The sequence below is a fragment of the Aristolochia californica genome, unplaced genomic scaffold, assembly GCF_029961685.1.
Source record: "Aristolochia californica isolate CCGP_79_NKW_82.1479 unplaced genomic scaffold, dmAriCali1.0.hap1 SCAF_4, whole genome shotgun sequence".
NCBI classification, from domain to species: domain Eukaryota; kingdom Viridiplantae; phylum Streptophyta; class Magnoliopsida; order Piperales; family Aristolochiaceae; genus Aristolochia; species Aristolochia californica.
In genome coordinates, this window is record NW_027182103.1 from 519,666 (window position 1) to 534,663 (window position 14,998).

General features: G+C 39.4%; 3 protein-coding genes across 4 annotated transcripts; all 3 read left to right on the plus strand.

The window, feature by feature from the left end:
* Window positions 1-990: 990 nt before the first annotated feature.
* On the plus strand, window positions 991-9,167 carry LOC137962568 (nonsense-mediated mRNA decay factor SMG7-like). 2 transcript variants are annotated; one of them, XM_068809514.1, is made up of 8 exons: window positions 991-1,203; window positions 1,588-1,717; window positions 2,602-3,201; window positions 3,332-3,454; window positions 4,799-5,031; window positions 5,116-7,102; window positions 7,197-7,342; window positions 8,506-9,167. In XM_068809514.1, the coding sequence occupies exons 3-6, from the start codon at window positions 2,620-2,622 to the stop codon at window positions 7,070-7,072; spliced, it is 2,895 nt and encodes a 964-aa protein (XP_068665615.1). In that variant the 5' UTR covers window positions 991-1,203; window positions 1,588-1,717; window positions 2,602-2,619; the 3' UTR covers window positions 7,073-7,102; window positions 7,197-7,342; window positions 8,506-9,167. The 2 variants fall into 2 exon arrangements, with proteins under 2 accessions (XP_068665615.1, XP_068665616.1); XM_068809515.1 differs by lacking the exon at window positions 1,588-1,717.
* An 830-nt stretch (window positions 9,168-9,997) lies between these two features.
* LOC137962075 (F-box protein At1g70590-like) lies at window positions 9,998-13,139 on the plus strand. Its single transcript, XM_068808786.1, has 4 exons — window positions 9,998-10,511; window positions 10,985-11,118; window positions 12,139-12,321; window positions 12,743-13,139. Exons 1-4 carry the CDS (start codon window positions 9,998-10,000, stop codon window positions 12,908-12,910), a joined length of 999 nt encoding a protein of 332 aa, XP_068664887.1. The 3' UTR covers window positions 12,911-13,139.
* Window positions 13,140-13,866: 727 nt separating this feature from the next.
* LOC137962078 (cellulose synthase-like protein G3) lies at window positions 13,867-14,502 on the plus strand. The gene has a single exon (XM_068808788.1). The coding sequence runs from the start codon at window positions 13,867-13,869 to the stop codon at window positions 14,500-14,502; it is 636 nt and encodes a 211-aa protein (XP_068664889.1).
* Window positions 14,503-14,998: the final 496 nt, after the last annotated feature.

Consider the following 14,998-nt stretch of genomic DNA (forward strand, 5'->3'; position numbering starts at 1 on the left):
GATACTATGCAAGACAGCTAACCAATGCGACTCGAAAAAGTTAACCGTTTAAGGTGCGGCAGACCAGGTCATAACACAGATCACCAACATATTCCAACAATTTTATCTCTAGGATGAGTATTTTTTATTTTTTATTTAAAAAATAAAAATGTAATAGATATGATAATAATTTATTTATATTAAAAATTCCACAGTAACATATTTGTACACTAAAAATATTTTCATGCAAGTGTTTATAAATCAAAGTTAAACTAATCACTCTGACACATTTACACAATCATTATCTAATGCAATTTATAAGGTTATAAAATAGATAAAATTGGAGTAGGAAAAAAACTATTCTATTTCCCATTTATTAATCCTATATTTATTTTTCTATTTAATTTACACTATCAACCTTTATTTAATTAAAAATCCTTTGCACAATATTATTAGAACTGGACTAGATCGGTCGATATTGAACTGAAATCGAACCTATCTCACAAGAAAAATACGTTTAGGCTTAAAACATATATACCTAGTTGGTTGGTCTGGTCTGGTCTAAACTGTAAATAGATCGATTAATTCAAACTGATTTTCTTTTAAAGAAATAGTGAAAAAACATTGATTAGAGAGAATATTCAAAGTATTCACTAAGTACCTACATAAAAAAAGTAGTATATACCAATTAAGACAGATTAATGTTCAACTTCTACAAATTGGACTTGGTGCAATCAAGTGATCAAACCGGTCTAACTCGATTGGATCTAGTCATCCTAATGGTTTAACGGTCTACATTGGTATAAAATTACATTAAAACATTTTTATGATGCAACTTCTCCTATGTTATAATAATTATTTTTATTCTATAAATAAAAACCTAATTATAATTATTAACTGAATTTAAATTAAAAGACAAATAATAAAAATAACAAAACAAATTTTAAATTCCCAAACTCTCCCCCCCTGGACAAGCCACCAAACACAGGAAATTCTGCGGTAACAGGACTCTCCATTAATCCGCACACCAGCTTAGCGGTCGTCGCCCATAAAAATAGCATTAAAGGGGGAAAATATAAAGAAAGGAGCGAGAAAAAGATGTTTTCAGTTTCCAAGGTGACACAATACACGCTCCCGGGGGATAGAAATCCAACCCTAACTTGGGGATTTTGGTCGGAGGAAGCCATCCGAAAGCGAGACGGAGCGGTTTGACTGGGGAGACATGTAAGCGTTACTCTTCTCTCGGTTATAACCTCTTAATTCTCTTTCTTGTCTCGTTGTTTCTTTCTAGGTTTTTCTCTTACGGTGTTGTTTCTTCTTTCACATGGATCTGGGGGTTTATTGAAGTTTAGATCGTTAGGTGCTGTTTGGAATTTGAGGGTAAAGAAGGGTATTCATCGATGTTCGATTTTTATTTTTTATTTTTGGGTTTTAGGTAAAATACATGTGTCTTTGGGTTGGACTAATTTTGATTTGGGTTTTTCTTTTTTTTTCGTTTGATGAATTTGGCCGAATTATGTCCATGTCTTCTGATGTAAAGTTATTTAGTTGTCATGCGAGTGCTTTCTTGCTTGCTTGATTGATTGAAATCGGATATCTTGTTTCTAGATGTAGAAAGCAAAGGTTTTGATGTTCAACTTCATAATGCTCGCTTGGATTGGGACGATGCACATGAAGTTGGAGTATTGTTCGATCGACTTGAAGGGATAGAGTTGATAAGTTCAGGGGATAATTAGAGGTAAAAAAAGCCTTCTTTTATCCCATAAAAAAAATTCGATGTAATTTGGGCAGTTGTTAATTTCGATAAATAGAGTGGAGGGTGAACTGGCTAGGATTTGATGAACGGTGGTTTGACCAGCCGTTTTGCTGTTAGTGATATCTTTAAATTCTGATGAGTGGTTAGATGTTTGGAATATCTTTTTGATGCATTTGATCTTCTACAATTTACATTTTCTTCATCATTCAGAACAACAAATTTAAACTATTTTTTTCTTTTGAATGCTGAACTCCTTACCCTAATGTGACTCAACCTGAGAGCTTGGCCATTGAGCCAAAAGCCCAACCCACAAATTTAAACTTTCTTTAAGAACTATATGAAGGATTGGTGTTGATATGTTTTATCGTTGTCTGCTTAGCACATACGTGGCGATTTTTGATAGTTGGTCTTGGCTGAGTGTTGCATACATGTTTTTTAAATTATTTGTCTTGCACGTTACCTGGTAAATGCGTGTAGCATCTTTTTCTTTTACTAAATTTATTTTATCGTTTGAGAAAAATTTAGAAGTTTCCAGAATCTTCTGAATTGTCCATCTCTAAATTTCTCAACTAAAAAAATATTGTTTGTAGGACAGCTGAGTATTTGGAGGTAGAAACCGAAGACATTCATTTCATCTGGATTTTTTTTTTTTTATTGCAGGAGCTAGTTACTTGAAATGCTCACAGGAGCATCCCATTGATGAGTGGGAATATTTTCTCTCTTTTAATACCTAGTTTACATGTTTAAAAAGGACTAGTTAATGTGGACTTTGGTATTTGGTGCCTTGCTTGGCAGGGCAATGAAGGATTTCTAGACCAGAATTTCATATATTCTAGAACAATGATTTAATTTATTTGTGATCACAGACATTGGATGGACTTGAGATGGCAGCCAAATCAAAAGTCCCTTTGGATCCTAATGCATGGCTTCAGATGAGAGAGAAATACGAAGCCAAAATTCTCGAAGATCACGAGTTTTCTGAGAAACATGAAATAGAGTATGCGCTTTGGCAGTTGCACTACCGAAGGATTGAGGAGTTTAGGGCACATATAACTGCCAGTGCTTCCGCAGCATCTTCTAATGGTAGTGGTAGCAAAGGAGGCGTTGCCCGACCAGACCGAATAAAAAAAATCCGGTCAGTTTTTAAAGCTTTTTTGTCGGAGGCCACTGGCTTCTACCATGATTTGATCCTCAAAATCAGAGCCAGATATGGGCTTCCTCTGGGTTATTTTTCCGAGAGTCCAGAGGATCAGGTGACTCAAGTAAAAGATGTGAAAAGATCTGCCGAACTGAAGAAGGGGTTGTTGTCCTGTCACCGTTGCCTCATTTACTTGGGTGACCTTGCTCGTTACAAAGGATTGTATGGAGAAGGTGGTGATTCTGCCAGTCGTGATTATGCCGCTGCTTCAAGTTATTACCTACAGGCTGCATCTCTTTGGCCATCAAGCGGAAATCCACACCATCAGGTCTGTTTTCGAAATGGGTAGCTAATCATTCAGTACAGCTTGCACTATTCATATTGGTTGTATTCGGATCGATGTTACTTAATAACATTTAGTCCAGTCTTAACTTGGATGGATGCTGTATTTTCTTCAGCTTGCTATACTGGCGTCCTATGTAGGGGATGATTTGGTGGCAGTTTATCGATACTTTCGAAGTTTGGCAGTGGACACCCCTTTTTCAACAGCAAGAGACAACCTAATTATCGCTTTTGAGAAGGTATTCTTAAGGCATTTTTCTGTTTTTTTCCTTTTTTTTCTCTCTATAAATTGTCACTTGACATACCTTGTGTTCCACATTCTTTATTACTTATTTGTTTTTGCATAAAGTGAGAAGAAGATAGTATTTATTTCTGTATCACTAGTCAAATTAAGTAGTTTTTTGTCACTTACGGTAAAAAGGATTCTCAGATATATCTATGTAGTTAAACTTCATTCTCTTTGGATTATGAAGGATTGCTGGTGTTCCTATTTGATGGAATTGCCTAGCTATCTTTGGGCTTTAGCCAGACTCAGCAACATTTGTTTGCTTAGCAATAAGGACTATTCCTATTCATTAAGGAAAGAACCCTTGGAGGGGAAAACAGGTCCACATTCTTGATCACTTGTCAAATCAAGTAGTTTTTTAAGGGGAAAACAGTTCCACTTTCTTGATCACTTGTCAAATTAAGTAGTTTTGTGGCACTTATGGTAAAGAGTATTCTCAGATGTATCTAAGCAGTTAAACTTAAATTATCTTTGGAACTATAAAAGATTACCGGTCAGTCCTATTTGATGGAAATGGGCAAGCTATCTCTAGACGCCAGAGATATTCAATATGCAACATTTGTTTCCTCATTTATAGGGATTATTCCTACATTTTTTTTTTGGAACTGCATTATTCCGATTTGATCTTGAAGATGAGCTGTTTTCACCAGAGGTAACTTAAAAAAGATGGCAAGTTTTACCAAAGATTTTATTAAGTGGTAATAAGCTTTTTATAGAATGTTAATTTTGAATGAGTGAAAGCAAGTAGTTTTTGAAGATACCATCATGCTGCATTGAGAGTGGCTTTCTGAAATTTCAGCACCAATTGAATTGCCTTTTGCAACTCTGAAAAGCAGGATATTCAATGAAGTTTCTGCGCAGAAATAGACAGGTTTTTCTCCAGATATAGCAATTCGTGTTGAAATTTACTTCTGTTTTCAGTTTAAAGTCTTCTGTTATAATTATATTAGGAAGCTACTTGTGTTGATTGTGTAAAAAATAAGCTTCTCATTGTTGTTCCTTCTTTATCTATCCTTCAATATATATTTCCAAATCTTTTAGAGCTTGGCAAATTGATGTCTTTGTTAGCTAGTAAATCAAAGTTAGCAAAATAACCACTTTCCGATGGCCATATCTGTTGATCAAATCCTTTTATGCTTCTGTCATTATGTTTGTTAAGTTTGACTGTTGTTTGCCCTTGTTGCTGTATGCGATGACATAATTCATGTTTCTGGTGGGAGATACAAATGATAGTAGGTAATTTATCATGTACAAGAAAAGTATATACTTAATCTAGATTGCTTGTTTATGTGTTCAGAATCGTCAGAGTTTCTCCCAGCTACCGGTGGATTCTAAAGTGTCGACAGTCAAGACACCAGCACGTGTTTCTGGAAGAGGAAGAGGCAGAGGGGAAGGAAAGCAAATGATGAATGATGCAAACAAACTGGAAATTATTCCTGTTAATGAGAAAACATCAAGCATCGATGAGACTTACAAAGCCTTTTGTATTCGATTTGTGCGACTGAATGGCATCCTTTTCACCCGCACAAGGTAGTTTTACTACTTTTTTGCGATTACATATTTTGTTTACTCTATTTACTCATTGGATGTTTGACATGGCGTTTGTTTGCCCAGCTTGGAGATGTTTGGAGAAATTTTCTCTGCAGTAATTGCTGATCTGCTTGACCTGCTTTCTTCTGGGCCTGTGGAAGAGCTGAATTTTGGTTCAGACGCTGCTGAAAATGGGCTTTTTGTTGTTAGGCTTGTTACTGTCCTCATATTCACGGTTCATAATGTGAATAGGGAATCTGAAGGCCAGTCATATGCAGAGATCTTGCAGCGTTCAGTTTTGCTTCAGAATGCATTTATTGCTGCTTTTGAATTTATGGGCCAAATAATGAAGAAATGCATCCAGTTGCAGGATATTTTGTCAAGCTATCTGTTACCGGCCATCCTTGTATTTATTGAGTGGTTGGCTTGTCGTCCAGATGTTGCAGCTGGAACTGATATTCCTGAGGACAAACAACCAAATGCTAGGTCCTTCTTCTGGACCCAATGCATTGCCTTATTGAACAAACTTCTTTCGAGCGGTTGTGTTTCTCTTGGTGGGGATGAAGAGGAAACCTGCTTTTCTGACATGAGCAGGTATGAAGAAGGAGAAACTGGTAATCGCCTTGCATTGTGGGAAGACTTTGAGTTGAGGGGTTTTTCACCTCTTCACGCAGCACATCTCATATTGGATTTCAGAAAGCATTCATTTGGAAGCAGTGGTAGCAATAAGGAGAAGAGGGCTCGTGTTGAAAGGATTCTGGCTGCAGGCAGATCTCTTTTAAACGTGGTTCATGTTGACCAGCAACCTGTATATTTTGATCAGAAATTGAAGAAGTTCTGTGTGGGCCTTGAACCTCAAAAGCTTGAAACTGACATGGTGACTGTTTCTGTAGACGTGCCTGAATCAAATGGCATGTTGGGACAGGGGACCATTGCATTTGAGAAAGCGAAGACATCAGGAATATCTGAACCTTCCAAGGTTCAGTTGTATGGGGAAGAAGGGGAAGAGGAGGATGAAGTGATTGTGTTCAAACCATCGCTAGCTGATAAGCAGGTTGGATTGAGTGCAATGAGTCCTGTGGGCCTTAAAGCTACTGTGGATAACTCATCTATGACCGAATGGGCAAGTTATGGTGGTTCTAATCTTTTGGCCTTTAACAATATTCAACAACTTCAGGGACCTTCACCTTTGACCTCGGCTATGCAACCTGCCATCTCTTTTACGAATGTTATACCACAATCTCTGCCACAGATTATTGAGTCAGCTACCTCAAAATGGACTCCAGACCAATTATTTGTTAATGGGTTGAAGGACATGAGTATCTCTGGAAATGGGGTTGTTGCTCCTAACGCAGCTGAGCTACTAGAAGTTCACCACCCACCTTTGGCTTATGTTCCCTTTTCACTACCTTCCAATCTCGGTAGTGCCAATATGTTATCTGTTGGTCAATTGGCAGCGCCGGAGACTGTCCTACCATCTAGAGTCGTTTCTTCAATGCTTTCAGGCACTAATACTAATGGCCCTATGACGATGGCAAAACCACCATCTACCTCAGCAACAAGTTTGAGAAGAAGTCCAATTTCTCGGCCTGTTAGTAGGCACCTGGGGCCTCCACCTGGTTTCAGCCCCATTCCTCCAAAACAGTTAAAGGAACCCACTGCTAATTTATCTTCAAAAATTGAACAGCTGCTACCTCCTGATGATTATAGCTGGCTTGATGGATATCAATATCCACAAATGGAGAAGATGGACCTGAACAATTCCTTTAATCAGAAGGGGCATTTATACAACCAGCAGAGCACTAGTCGTGATAACTACTCAAATATTGATGCAATTAGCTTCCCATTCCCTGGGAAACAGGTTTCTAGTGCACATATGGGTCTGATGCCTGGCCAGGAAAGTCAGCAGGATATTCAACTTCTTGAACATCTGAAACTTCTCAAGGAACAGCAGCTTCCTCAAGGAAGTCAACAGTCTGCTGCAACGATGCCAGAGCAGTTTCAGGCACATTCTCTATGGTCTGGTCGGTTTTTTGTGTGAAGAGAGACCCATAGCATCTGAAGAGTAGTGGTTTGATCCAAAACTTTTTTTTCCCTGAACTTTGCTACTATTTAGATAGAATTTTGAAAACATTTTCTGAGTGTATTTTTTCTACTCTTTGAAGGTGTTGAGAATCTATATGGTGGATGGCATGCGGTATGGTGCTAGTGAGTGGATTCCTCCACCTGGCAGCCGTTTCAGTGTTGTTAAATTTCTGTCGGAGCATTGAAGTGGTCTTGGGAGCATTGCTTGCACCTGCCTGTGATACAGGTGAGTCTTCTATTAATTTCTATTGCACTAGTAACTACTTGTCTGGTGGCTGGAGTCTGGAAATGTTTGATGGACAATCTTACTGAATTTCTTGCACCCTTTCTGGTCCCTCTTTTATGTTTGAGGGGCCATTAGTTTCTAAACGTGTGTCAAGTTCCAAGATTAGCTGAAAAACTTGTTACTGCAACTAGAGGCAGGTTCAGAGTTGTACCACCTATTTTTTTTCCATGTTTCTATCTCAGGGATGCCAATTCTTAGACATATCTTTCTTCACAATCTTAATATTGAATATCAAGTCTTGAGAGGTCATCTTTCAAAAAAAGTCTTGAGAGGTTTTATTCTGACTTGTGTTTGTTTAGAAAATTCGAAGCACGATGATTTCCTAAGTAATAAAAAGATGAACATTTCTATTGCTAGTCAACCTTCTAAAAGTTTTTTCTTTAGAGTACTTAACATTTTTAAACATGACCTGCATGGCATCTTCATCTAGATGCCCCATGTATACTCTCCATTTTCAGGAGGTAGATCATACCCTGAGTGTTTCAACCAATGCTGTTTTACTATCTCCTGTTTTGTTGCATTGTTTTTCCTCAACTTTGTTCATTTGCAATATTGGCTTTCCTAATTTCTGTGCTCATCCATCTCAATATTCTCAGTTTTACCAGCAAATCATGGCTGGTTTAACATCTATCTTGATGTCATCCATTTCAGACTGCACCGGCTATCTTGATGTCATCCATTTCAGACTGTGCCTACTGTTAACTTTCCTATTGCCTACTTTCTACTTTAGTTACTATCTAGCTTGAGTCTCTTTCCTTTCCGACAATTGGGTATAGTTAACGGAAAAGGTGCCCTTTTTTGAATTTTGATCATACACACACCCCTTGCTTCTGGTGAGACTTGAACCAAGACCTCCCCCAATGTGACCACTGAACTAAAAAGGATTCTTTGGATATTGCATGGCATGGACTTATTTGTCATTGTCTAACAGAACATAATAAAGTGACTGTGCTGATTTTTGTTTTCAAGAAAAAATGACTGCTGTTGATAAAAATTTATGAAATATTTTCCTGTACATTTTTTTTTGTAGTTTGGGTTGTTCTAGACAGCCTTTCTACTCCAGTAGTGATCTCCAGTTCTGACAAGTCTTATGTGCATTGTAGAGCTTTCCGGATTTTGGAATGCATGGGGGCAACGGTGCAAAGCTTTAACGAAGAGCTGTTAAGGGATATGCCCTCTTTGATGGGATGGTTGTGTGATTCAAAGTAAAAAGGAGCTTGATGTGGTAAGGGTGGGCTTGGAACAGAAATAGCAATATGAAGATTTCAACAGATAGAGGAAAAGTGCCACATAATTTTCTTGAACTACCTTTGGCGTAGTGGTTCTTGGAAGCCTCTAACCTGTTGGGAGTAGTAACTGCAATCATCATTTTAATTGGCAATAGTAGCAGCTGTGTCTAGTGAAAGTTGAGTGAGCAAGCCCAAAAACTTCACCAGAGCTTGACTTTGGAGACTTGTGGCTGTTGTTGGTTCGCGTATCAGTATGGAAATAAGATAATAATGCTGCTTTTTCTGTTTTCAGAAAAGAAAAAAAAGTGAGAACAGTGCTAGGCTCTTCTTCTCTTATATAGATGGCAGAAAGACGGAGCAGAGGGCATTTAGCCCTAAGATGTTATTTTAATTGGTCGAGGATGGTTATTTGTCTCTACTTTTAGGCAAGTGTTTTGTGGAGCTTTTATATATGATGTTTTCTTTGGCTGGATGGAGCTTACTATCTGCAGGAGACAGCCCAAAATACTTAAAAATAATAAAATTCTCTGTTTGTTTGTTTGTTTGTTGATGAATTACTTGGTGTGTCCAATTAAGCAAAAGGCTGAAAAATCTATGCTAGTTGAAGAAATTGTTGGTTTTCAATATTGACTGGCCTTTTCTGTGATAGACTGATGGTAGAAAAAAAAAATCCAGCTACTTTGATACAAATTTAACATTGGCGGGCAGCAAAGAATGGGTATTAACTGAAAATAATATTGTGTTAGCATGAATAAATATGTAGTTGCATATGTTAGCATGAATTAATCTGTAGTTGATGGGTCCTATTCTTCAGATTAATGGGGGTAAGGTAACAACTCTAAGAAAGCAAAGTTGAATTCAGATGTGGGCATTTTGATGGAAGGTGATTGATTAGTGGCACAGAGATTGAACTGCTGTGTAGACCTGGCTGGCTTAACCCATGATTCGACTACATCAGAATTTAGAATGAGAAAGAATTGAATTAAATTGGGGCGAAGACTACTTGGGTCTCATGGCTCCTGATTTGTAAGCTTAATCTCCCTTTGTGTATTTTTTCTTGTTTGAGCTCGTAATAAAATTATCCTTTAAAAAAAAAAATTAGCTTAGGTTAAGTCGAGAGTCTGGAGTTACTGTTGTATCGGCTGATACAGCGGCGAAATCTGATATGTATCGGCGATACGCGCAACCACCCATTCTGGGACCTTTCTCTTTTGCTTGCACATTGCAACATTGTCACGGTTTTAACACAAGCCTTCCGACACGTGCTGGCACCAGCTTGACTTTAACGCCCGCACCATGACTTCCGTCCCCTTTTCATTCCTTCGCTCCAACACTCCCCCCCCCCGGGCCCTCCCGCGCCGTCGGAATGGACCACCGAACCCACTGGCCCGCCGTCTCCGACTCCCCCCGCCTCCCCGCCCACCACATCTCCACGCCCCTCAAGCGTCGCCGCAACCCCCCACCTCCCAATTCCCGACACCCGCCGCCGCCGCCGCCCTCTCCCTCTCACGACTTCTCCGCCCTCCCCTCCGACATCCTCCTCAAGATCGCCGCTTCCTTCACCGTTCCCAACCTATGGGCTGCCAGCATGGTCTGCCACTCCTGGCGGGAGGCCCTCCGGCCGTTGAGGGAGGCCATGGTGCTGCTCCAGTGGGGGAAACGTTTCAAGCACGGCCGTGGTGGGGTCCGGCCAAACCTCGATAAGGCGCTTGATTCGTTTCTAAAAGGGGCCGCGCGTGGGTCCACCGCCGCGATGGTCGATGCTGGGTTGCTGTATTGGGAGACGGGTAACAGGGAGAAGGGGATGGAGTTGTATCTTAAGGCCGCTGAGCTCGGTGACTCTGCTGGACAGTGTAATCTTGGAATTTCGTACTTGCAGAGTATTGCTCTCACTCTTTTTTATTGCATTGTTGGTCTTGTTTTACCTTGTAGTTTACTAAATTTGCAGTGTGTTTGTTGGAGGATGAAATTGGTGAATCATATGTGAACATTTGCATTTGGGCATCATTCAGCGGAGAAATTTGCTGATTGGTTTTGAATTTTGAGCGGTCAAAATGCAAACTGTTATATGCGGAATAATTTGCTTATTTTGATGATACATAGAGAGTGGAATCCAGGTAGCTTTCTCCTACTTCTGTTTACTTTTATGAAGTGGGTGAAGGTTATGTATGGACTACACATGCAGAAAATTCGAAACGTTTTTGTTGGAACTTCTGAAACTGTGTCTATGACCCCGTCCCCCGGAAGTTTGGATATGGATCTTTTTATGGATCTGCGTAGTAGGAAAATTTACAATTTGAAGTTTAAAAGAGATACTTCTACGTCAAGCTAATATATTGGTTACGTTTTGCAGCTGAGCCTCCGAAGCTGGAGGAGGCTGTTAAATGGTTTCTTCGAGCTGCTGGTGCTGGCCATGTACGTGCCATGTATAACTTGGCGCTATGTCTGCATCAAGGTCGTGGTGTTCAGTGCAGTGTACTTCAAGCTGTATGTTACTCTCTATTTTCTGCTTATTTTACATCATTTATCTTGATTGTAGGTTTCTTATCTTTAATTCGAAAATCTACATAACCTTTTCAAGAGTTTCAGTTCCCTATCATTCAAAAAAAAAAAAAAAGATCTGTATAGACCAGAATGTGATCATAAAGAATGTTTTTTGGTAACTTTATTAACATTATTTGGAGTCAGATGGTTCTGGTTTGCATTGTTGTCTGCATTTGTTGGGGAGAACTTGCTTTTATCTGTCACATGCATTTATGACATGAGTCTCTATCATACTGTTTGAATTGTAGTCCTTGAAATAATCCCAAAAACAACAAATTTGAGAAATCTTGTAGACTTTTAATAAGATCTTATTGTGTCTAGGTTGAAGTCACTTTTGTATCTTAAACATGACCTGTGTGGTATTTCCTATATCCGTATAGTTTCAAGTGCTCCAGTAGTTACTTGAAGACCTTGCCTTAAGCCCTAACTCCAAAATTGACAAACCTTAATTTTTCAAAAAGAGGGTTCCAGTATTTTCCATTCATTCAGCTGGAACCCTTCCTTTTGGTTGACCATCGTTCGTAGATATATTTTGTGATCGAAACTTGTATGCTCAAAATTTATAAACTGATGCCATATTATGTGGTCCGGACTGCTCTTCCTTGAAGATATAAGTTGGGAGGTGAAGCCCTCTCTACTTTTTCTTTTCTCTCTTTCGCTGAAGCATAGCAATGACAAAAAGACTACATAGATCTGCAGAATAAGATTTTCTGTCAGGATTTCCCAGATAGAGTAGTTCTTAGGGTCTTCACAGATGAGGTAGAGACAAGTCCACAACATCATGTTGCCGTTGACATCATTTATCTGTACTGGCAAGTTGTTGTTACTTTACTTAAAAAAAAAAAATTATTCTCATGCTTATATGCAGCAGGTTTCAGTAGAGTTTCTCCAGCACATTTCAATTACAAGTAGGTAACCTTAGAAAGCAGGAAGTCTTACTCAAGCTAAATTTGTTCAAATCAGGCAAAATGGTATCTGAGGGCAGCAGAAGGAGGAAATGAACGTGCCATGTATAACACTTCGTTGTGTTACTCAGCTGGTGAAGGATTGACTCGTAGTGACAGGCAAGCAAAGAAATGGATGAAACGTGCAGCTGATTGTGGTCACACCAAGGCTCAGTATGAATATGGAGTCAGACTTTTCTCGGTAAACATACTCTCCTCTCCTCTACTTTTGAAACAAATTGTGTATTAGAGCGTTTATTGATCAGATATGCTCTTCCTAGTTCAAAAAAACTCTCCTCCTGAAAAGAATGCCAGAGAAATCAACAACTTGATAATAAGACTATATATGACTATATATGCTAGTTTAGTTGCATTCAAAAAAAGGATTTTCCTCTGAAAAACTTTGCCAAGTGAAGAAACAATGAGATCATGAGGCTTCAGAAAATTTTAAACCGTTGCCTTCACAGCATATTCACCTTAAAGCAGTGTCTCTGTATTTATGCTATCTTTTACATTCTACCCATCATGAGGTTTCTATTCTGTCGAAGGAACATGTCAGTAGTTTTGCATCAAATTCCCTGCTTACATTGCGGTTACTGATGTCTTGGTTGTTTTGTTTCCAGTCAGGAGAAATGACAAAGGCACTAGTTTACCTGGAGCTTGCCTCACGGGGTGGCGAAACCGCAGCCAACCATATCAAGAACGTTGTGGTTCAGATGTTATCCCCAACCTCCAGAGATCGTGCAATAGTATTGGCCGATAACTGGAGGGCTTCGCTGCCTTCACGATAACTGTGTTCTTGACCATGAGTCTTTTATGTAATATAATAGCCACCATGTTGTTTCGTCTCTTGTTATTGTAATTTAGACTCTCTGATGTAGTGGTTTGTGTTATATCTCATTCACTTTCGGAATCCTTCAAAATGCTTATAGTTACAGTGCTGACACACAGAGAAATCGGTCGTGCCCAGAATACAGATCTTGTTACAGTGCTCAAACACAGAGAAATCGGTTTGCCCAGAATACAAATCTTTCTATGTTTGCTTGTTCCTTTTGTCTTTCCCACTTAGTTGAAGGCGTTTGTTCTATTCAAATGAAAATTGATATTCGATAAAGAAGATTATCATACTTTTACTAACGAGGATTCTTCCTCTTTATTTGGTTCTTTATTGACCAGCTTTCATTTTCGAGGGCCACCATTCACCTTTCTTGCTTGGTCTCCAAGCATTTTGACAAGGAAACTGTGGAGCCACCTTACGTCGCTATTGACCTTTGCTTGCTTGGTCTCCAAGCATTTTGGAGCCACCTTGCGCCACTTGAATCGTAACAAAAAGCCAAAAACTTTAGGTAATTTTAGCCGTTTCCCGATCGAGATACTTTTGGTGAGGGTTCACCCAACCAAGTCATGGGCATGGTCAATTAAATGAATTAAGGAGACTCAATGGAATCACAGTTTACTAATCTTATCCCTTTACCATTAACTGATTTGTCGAGGTGATGTTACTCATCTGATCAGCCATTGTTGGCCACCTTTACAGCCTCTTACATCACTTCGATCTACCCACGCTTTCGTTGGCCGCGCGCCAGCCTCAGCAAGACGACGGTCGCGTTCACGTTGATCATGATCGCCAGAAACCCCGACATGACTTCAGCAATTTACAGTTTCAGTCCTAGCATCTTAGATGTATAAATAGGATACGTTCGAGCCTGCGAGAGCAGAAGAAACTAAGCTAGCAAAATAGGCCACAATGGAGGGCCCTCTTCACCAAGTATGGGTGGAGCAGCCGCGTGCGGTTCTCTACAGGGTTTACGCTCTTCTCCAAGCTTCTCTCCTCCTCGCGGTGCTCTATTACAGAGCCACCACCGTCTTCTCCGACGCACGCCCGGCTGTCTTACTGGCCCGCGTGACCCTCTTCGCCGCTGAGATCTTGGCTTCCTTCCTCTGGGTCCTCGGACTGGGCTTCCGTTGGAGACCCGTGTCACGGACCGTCTTCCCAGAACGACTACCACCCGACGTGGAGCTGCCGCCTATTGACGTGTTCGTTTGCACAGCGGACCCAGAGAAGGAAGCGCCGGTGGACGTGATGAATACCGTGATATCGGCGCTATCGCTGGATTACCCGCCGGAGAAGCTGCGGCTTTATCTGTCCGACGATGCAGGTTCGCAGGTGACGCTGTTTGCTCTCAAGGAGGCTTACTCCTTCGCGAGCTCGTGGTTGCGTTACTGTAAGAAGAATAGGGTTGCGACGAGAGCTCCGGAAGCTTATTTCTCCGGTTCTACGGAACGAGCTGAGTGTGGCGTAAATGGTAATGGCGAGGTGAAAGGAGCAGCGGATGAGGAGAAGATGAAGGTAAGGCCAAAAACGTCTTGCATCATAGTATAATATTTATAATATAACCATTAAATTGAATTAAATTACTAAAAATTCAATTTCTTCTTATTTTATTTCTATATTTCATGTATTTTAGATTTTTTACATTTTTTAATTATTTTTAATGATAAAATAAGATTATTTTAAATACATTCTTATAAATAATTTAAATTTTTTTTATAGAAAAAAATCTTCCACAAATATATAAGTCATTAAGGGTGTATCTGTCCCAATAGGAAAGCCTAGGAAGAATGCCTAGCAAATTTTTTTGGGACAAGAAAATTTTCTATTTGATTTATTTTAATTCTTTAATTACCTTTAAGAATTGCTAAAAAGATTAAAAAAATAAATTTTCTATTTTTTCAACAAGAAAATATGGAAAAGATAAATTCAGAAGCATTAAGGGGGGTTAGTCCGACATGAAGTGAGACGAATTACTCCCGCATAATGAAGGAAAAAAATGTCCCTAGAAAGAAAATATTTTTTAAAAAAGGTAATTATAATGTGA